The 7,386-nt window shown below is 43.5% G+C and overlaps 1 protein-coding gene across 1 annotated transcript; it reads right to left on the reverse strand.

The window, feature by feature from the left end:
* Positions 1-603: 603 nt before the first annotated feature.
* Positions 604-6,832, reverse strand: LOC140122031 (phosphatidylethanolamine-binding protein 1-like). The gene is made up of 4 exons (XM_072142393.1): positions 6,629-6,832; positions 5,073-5,182; positions 4,153-4,253; positions 604-1,099 (listed from the first exon to the last, which is right to left on the reverse strand). Exons 1-4 carry the CDS (start codon positions 6,761-6,763, stop codon positions 885-887), a joined length of 561 nt encoding a protein of 186 aa, XP_071998494.1. The 5' UTR covers positions 6,764-6,832; the 3' UTR covers positions 604-884.
* Positions 6,833-7,386: the final 554 nt, after the last annotated feature.

Below are 7,386 nucleotides of genomic sequence, written 5' to 3' on the forward strand. Positions count from 1 at the left end.
AAATCACTGCAGCACTGACACACTGGATCTGCAACACAGAGGGGCTCTGGCAAGAGTATAGAGGCACATTTACCAAGAACAGTGCCTCGACAGAGTCCACACATTTCTGTCAGACTTTGCATGTTAAATCTGGCGCACGGTCTGACTGAGCACCGGAACGCCCGCTTCAATGCAGAAATTTGTATAGCATGAAAAGTGCAGCTGTGGCACAAATGTGGTGCAGGCAGTTTGAGTTAGAAAGTTGGCGCACGCCCCTAAGTTAATGTGCCCCAAAGCCTTTCTGCCTCATTAGTATAATTTTAAAAGTTGATTTTCTGCTTGTGTCTAAGAAATCTAAAACATTCCCTGTCGCATGAAAGACAAAAGCAGCTATCACCGAACTGAAGGAAAAGAGTCAGTGTGATGATACAACGCGCAGTGTATAATGCAAGTCAATGGCGGTCGTGAGCTAGCTGCAGTATGCGTGCCCAATTCACGGCCACCAAAAACCGCGTACTCATAACCTTAAAAGTTATCCAAAAGTCTACATGCAAAAATTAAAAATCCCAAGAACAAGGTACAGAAAGGAAGCATTTGCAGCTAATAAAAGACACTGACAATTCATAATCCCATGTTTCACTTTATTTGCATGCAAATGAATTCTACATGGGCTGAATTATGCACCAACACATACACTGATCCATGTTGTAGAAAACAGGACACTATGTAGAAGTGTTGTCTGCACAATTAAATTGCTGCTACAATTGGCTATGAAATGTACTGGTAACATGCAGGGTTTTGGAGCAACCAAATAAAAACAGAAATTACTCACTAAGCCACTGCTAACCTTCTAAACCGATAAGTGCATGGGTACTAGAGTGCAGTAAAGGGACAAGTAATACATTTTAGGATGACAGCTGTTCATACAGTTTGGGGACATAATCATCCCACTCAGCCTGGAAGCAATTTCCTGCAACTGGATTTCCCAATCCATATTTTTTGCGGAAGGAAAGGACCTTGAACAACCCCCTGTTATCTCCAGAGCGGTTGGTCAGAATCTTCTCATCACATTTTAGTGGTTCTTTCTGTTCATAGACCAACCAGACGTAACGATGAAGACCTGGGAAAAATATATACGTATAATTTATCGAACTACAACATATTGGCAGCAGTTTTGGTCACATCTGTATCAGTAATGGGTGGACAAGAAGTTCATATCTGACACACTAGGAAACACTTTCCCCTCCCTCCAGACACCGAGGAAAGTCTGCTCCCAGCAATATAAGCATTTTTACATAAGTAGTAGTCTCCTGACTACATTTGAACTCTGGACCCTTGGTGTCAGAGTCAGGAACATTGGGTTGTGAGCCACAAGCTCACTAGTTATTAGAATGAGGATTTTCTAAGTCTGAGGCTACCAGTAAAAGAATAGTTTTTGCACACGTACTATTGGCCTTTATAATTGATGACACACTGACAAATTGGGGGGGGGGATTAATAATAATTAATAATTCCTTTATATAGTGCACACAGATTACGCAGGGCAGCACAGAGCTTGCCAAATCAGTCTCTGCCCCCAATAGGGCTCACAATCTAATCAACCTACCAGTATGTTTTGTAGCGTGGGAGGAAACCGGAGGGCCCAGAAGAAACCCATGCAAACACAGAACAAAAACTCTTTGCAGATGTTGACCCTGGGAATTGAACCCAGGTCCCCAGCACTGCAAGGCTAACCACTAAGCCACCGTGCTGCCCCTAGTTTTTGGTGCTTGCGGATGGTGGTCATACGCCAGTTCAGATGTTTTCCAATCATCATTGCTACCATTGTTTCGGGCATTAGGACGCTATATTCAGTTACAGGGTTTACAGATGGGAATAACTGATTTGAAATGTTGATAGGCCGGGACATTTGAGCCGCAACAATACCTAAAATGTTTATGATTTTTCTTGTTTTTTTTTATATTGGTTCTATGGAAATGAGCAGGATGAGTCCTCTAATGTTGCAGCCCCTCCTATTCATCAGTTTGCAGAGAGAACAAATGTAAATATCAGGACTGCAGAATCCCTTGATGAACATTTAGGGATTATTAAGGAAGTAAAAGCACATGGGAAATATATTTAAAATAGTGGCCAACCCCTTTAACATAGCAATGCACCAAATGTATCACTCGCCATGAGCCATTTCAATGTACACTACCGCTCAAAAGTTTGGGGTCACATAGAAATGGCACATTGGTAAAAGCACATTTTCTTTCAATGAAGCCAACATTACATGAATGATAAATACCAAATGAACCATTTATATAGTGTAAATTATAGCTGCAAACATCTGGTTTTTAATTGTATATCTAAATTGGTGTATATAGGCCCATTTCCAACAGCCACCAATCCAGTGGTTTAATGGTGCATTGGGGAAGATTTATCAAGCTGTCTGAAAGTCAGAATATTTTTAGTTGCCCATGGCAAGCAATCACAGCTAAGCTTTCATTTTACCAGTGCGCATGAATATTTTAAAAGGGAGCTGTGATTGCTTGCCATGGGCAACTAGAAATATTCTGACTTTCAGACAGCTTGATAAATCTGACCCATTGGGGGACATTTACTATGGTGTTTCCGCCAGTTTTGTGGCACTCTCACCACATGTTCTGCTCTCAGACCTATTTATTAGCTGTCGGGGACAGAAAAAATGACTTTTTCCGTCTGCTCCGACTCTTCTCCGAAAAGAGGCGTGGCTTTGGCGGAGTGGAAACTCAGACAGAATTAATATGTGTCGCAGCCCTTGTAAACTGGCGGAAAGTAGACCAAAAGAAAACTGGTCTAGCAGGGACTGTTGGACATATTTCTGGTGCTCGGGACAGAAAATGGTCTCGGCGCCAGAAATGTCTCTGCACAGCTCTACAATATTAAATGTGTGTCTTCTTTCCGAGAGCAGGTCGGTAACAAAGCCAATGCAGACACCGACACTTTAAGTAAATGTCCCCCATTGTGTTTTCCAACTGTGTAAGAAGGCTAATGGGTGTTTAGAAAAGCCTATTTAAAGTAAGCTAGCACAGCTGAAAACAGTTTGGCAGATTAGAGAAGCCATAAAAGTGACCTTTTGAGCTGGTTGAGAACTCTCACAATGGCCAGAAAAAAAATTCATATTTTTGTTCTATGAAATGAAGGTCATTCCAATGACAAATTGCCAAGAAACTGAAGATTTCCTACAACAGTGTTTACTACGCCCTTCAGAGGAGAGCACAAACAGACTAACCAGAGTGGGAGGCCCCGCTGCACAGCTAAGCAACAAGACAAGTACATTAGAGTCTCTAGTTTGAGAAACCAATGTCTCACAGGTACTCAACTGGCAGCTTCATTAAATAGTATCCACCAAAACACCAGCATCAACCTCTACAGTGAAGAGGTGACTCCAGGATGCTAGCCTTCAGGGAAGAGTGGCATAGAAGGAGCCTTAACTGAGACTAAAAAGGAAACAATTAATATGGGCAAAAGAACACAGACATTGGACAGACAAATCCAAGTTTGAGGTGTTTGGATCACAGAAGAAAATTTGTGAGACACAGAACAACTGAAAAGGCGCTGGAAGATGCCTGACACCATCTGTCAACATGGTGGATGTAATGTGATGGTCTGGGGTTGCTTTGGTGTACAAGGTCAAAGGGATTTTGAATAAGGAAGGCTATCACTCCATTTTGCAACACCATGCTTTACCCTGTGGACAGCGCTTCATTGGAGCCAATTTCATCCTACAACAGGACAATCACCTCCAAATTATGCATGAACTGTTTAGGGAAGAAGCAGCAGCTTATATCCATCTGTAATGCAGTGACCAGCCCAGTCACCAGATCTCAACCCCATTGAGCTGTTGTGGGAGCAGCTTCACCGTATGGTACTCAAAAGGTGCCCATCAAGCCGATCCAACTTGTGGGAGGGGCTTCTTGAAGAATGGGGTGAAATTTCTCCATATTACCTCAGCAAATTAACTGCTAGAATGCGAAAGGTCTGCAATGCTGTAACTGCAGCAAAGGGAGCATTCTCTGATGAAAGTTTGAAGGAAAAAATTTCAAATGGAAAAAAAAATTATGTATATTTATTTTTTTAAAACCTTAATGTCTGCACTATATTTTCTATTGATTTTGCAAATCATTTAATTAGTAAATCTGTCCCACTTACCTGTTCCTTTTGGTGGACCGGCACCAATGTAGTCAGACAAGACACAGCCGCTGCCGATGTCATTTCCTTTCACATTTATAGCAAGGAAGTGATGCCATTCCCTAAAATATTAAAAATATAAAGATACATCTATTCCTCATATTTTCAAATAAAGCAGATATCCAGCATATAAAGAGTTTCTGCTTCTGTTTTCCTTTTCCTGAACAGGACTTTAGTGATCCCATGAGGGCGCATTGATGACGTGTCACGTTTTTATATGTGTTTTTGACGCATTCAAAAGGCTTCAGCCTTCATCACATGTTAAGGTTACATTGCGTTTTAGCAAATGCAGTGGAAACACAATGTAACCTCAGCATTTGATCAAGGCTGAAGGGTTTTGAAAGCATTAATAACAACTGATCAAAAAACAATGCATTTTTCAGTGTGAACGCATCCCAAGAATAAATGGAACTGCAGTTTGCATGGACAAACAGCTGCTTCCAAGGGACGATCCTTTCTCCAAAAATGTGAGGGTCCAGCAACTGGCCTCTACCCTTTGATCACTAGTGAAGGGAAGAGTCACTCAAACATCCAGCCAGAGCCTTAACCCATCCTTGATGGTTGCCATCGATCATCCGAGAGCTTGAGAGGATCTTCCAAAATGGATGAAAGAAATCCACTTATAGCACAAGGCCACAACATTGATAAAAGTGTTAATACAGTTTAGGATCTGGAGACTTTCTGGATATATTTAGGGTTTTTTTTTTAATATCATTGTATGACAGCAGCAGAGCATTACAGATTCTTTCTGCTGCAGGTGAATGGAGTTTTGTTAGAATTATTCTCCTGTACAACATCTAGTTCCATCTACTCAAAGGAAAACAGGTGTGACTCGCACTACCAGCGCAAACCTACAACCCCTGGATTGTTATTGCTCCAACCTGAATTTTGGAGTCTTGCGGCTTGGTGCATCCGGGTCAGTCAGTGCAACAGTGTACAGCTTGTTGCTATCCATTCCCTCCCATGAAATGCTGGTTGGACGATTCTGGACCTAGAACAAGGTTTAAAGAAAGGGGGAGAAATACAAGAAAAAAAAAAAAAACATTTTCAGTTTCAACATAACACAGCGATCCAGTGTTCTGTACACGTGCAAATAGCAAAAGGGTAACGGTCACAGATGCAGACACACGTTATGTGTACAAAATGTCTGCAAACAAGAACCTAAATATGAAGTCACCTTATAAAACTATTCTACACCTGCAGCACAAACCGGGGTCTTAGTGGTGGAAAGAAGGCGCACTGTTTCTGCAGAAAGAAATATTGGAATGCAGGAGCAGAGGTGTGGTGTGAGCTTACAGCACAGAGGGACTCTAGTAACCACCCCAGGAGCCCTTTAGACTAATTAGCATAATTTTAACCGGTGATTTCAGAAGTAAGGAGTCCATGGATAACAAATAGAAGGTTTCCACAGTCTCTGTGCCTGGATCTAGGAGTGAGTGTCCTTGGTTTATCATGATGGATTTTGATGGTAGATTTCTAGAGGTCAGACTAGACAGTCTTTCCCTACCGGCAAACAAACATGTGCATTCTTGGGCTGCAGTATTTTGCAGTCACATGTGTGGTACACTCACGCACAAATCACAGTAGAAAAGGACCAACTCAGACAGTCGGCTCAAACACGTCATATGAATGGTGACACAGAACACACGGGGACGTGTACTAGCTTTAAAAACAACATTTGGGTGTCGGGAGAATTAGGAAAGTCAGGATTTTCATAAAGAACCAAAATAAGAGAGGGGAAGGCAATAATCCATAACACTTATGTCTGGGGGATATGTTACTCTTCCTAAATATATTGTTCTAATAATGATAAATCTTTATTCTATAGTGTTGTTATATTCTGCAGCGCTGTACAAATCCTGGGCTTCGTATGCAGACAATACAAGAGCTTACAGAACAATAATGTCAGATGGAAGGATATGAGTGAGAGTTTACAATGTATAAGGAAAATCAGGATGAATTGAGAATTATTGGAGGTGAACAACATTTCAGGATCAGGTTAGAGCATCACATGAGGTCCTTAGAGAGGGGGATCCCACACCAGGATACGGGGAAGAGCACGTGTCCTATGGGGCATATTATAGGGGTGTATACCACATCCAGCACATGCGGCTCCACTAGGGGATTGTTAAGGTTACAACTAATTTATACATGTCTCATTCCCAGGGATACGGCAGAGGAATTCACCTCCATACAGGGACAATGTAGCCTGGCTCCTCCCCCGTGTTCTCATTGGCCATTACAGTGTATATACTATGCAGCAGTCACACGTCCCTACAGAGCCCGTATACACAGCAGGTGCACGTGCAACTACGTACCACACGGGGGAGACAGAGAGTTACAGCCGCATATACTTATAATGGAAGGCGTGCCCCGCCCCTAGCAGCGTGCTAGCGGAGTGGGCGTAGCGCTCATGCCAGGCCTCCACAATCACTACCTGGGTAGGGGTGACCACTTGGCCCAGCTCCTCTATCGCCACTGGACCGTAGCTTACACTGAGCGGGAGCGCGGGCGTTTCGTCTACCTCGTCCAGGGCCAGAGCCCCGCACCACTGAGACACGTCCACCGGCATCGCGCACTCACAAGTCTGCGCCACTCAACTCACACCGACACTACGGTTCGGACAACTCCGCCCCCAACGTCAGCTCTAGCCAATAAAGGGAGGGGCGGAGATTGGCGCTACGATGCTATTGGCTGGAGGGGATCACCCGTGTGAATGGGCCAGTCAGCGGCCGGGCTGCAGATACAGAGTGACAGCTGCAGCGCGGTGTATGCTCACAGAGCTAGACGCTGCAGAAGGTGCATCACTGCTGCTCACACTCACACAACCGACCCGGGCAGCCGTGTGTCACACAGAGAGAGCAAGACTACTACTGCCGCATCCTCCTCCTCCTCACACGTGTAATACAGTGTATACTGTACTGTCCTCTTATACTCATATACCACACCTGATAACAGGCTGCTGCATCCTCCTCCTCACATGTGTGCCCTGTATATACTGTACTGTCCTCTAATACTCATATATTACACCTGATAACAGCTGCTGAATCCTCCTCCTCACACGTGTGCCCTGTATATACTGTACTGTCCTCTAATACTCATATACCACACCTGATAACAGGCTGCTGCATCCTCCTCCTCACACGTGTGCCCTGTATATAATGTACTGTCCTCTAATACTCATATACCACACCT

The sequence above is a fragment of the Engystomops pustulosus genome, chromosome 1 (assembly GCF_040894005.1).
Source record: "Engystomops pustulosus chromosome 1, aEngPut4.maternal, whole genome shotgun sequence".
Lineage (NCBI taxonomy): Eukaryota > Metazoa > Chordata > Amphibia > Anura > Leptodactylidae > Engystomops > Engystomops pustulosus.

Excerpts from the sequence above, each read along its gene's own strand:
- LOC140122031 (XM_072142393.1), bottom strand. The coding sequence starts at position 6,763 with ATGCCGGTGGACGTGTCTCAGTGGTGCGGGGCTCTGGCCCTGGACGAG. Across the intron at positions 5,183-6,628 it reads AAGTGGTCACCCCTACCCAG|GTCCAGAATCGTCCAACCAG; the intron begins GTAGTGATTGTG and ends ACCTTGTTCTAG. Across the intron at positions 4,254-5,072 it reads CGCAAGACTCCAAAATTCAG|GGAATGGCATCACTTCCTTG; the intron begins GTTGGAGCAATA and ends TTAATATTTTAG.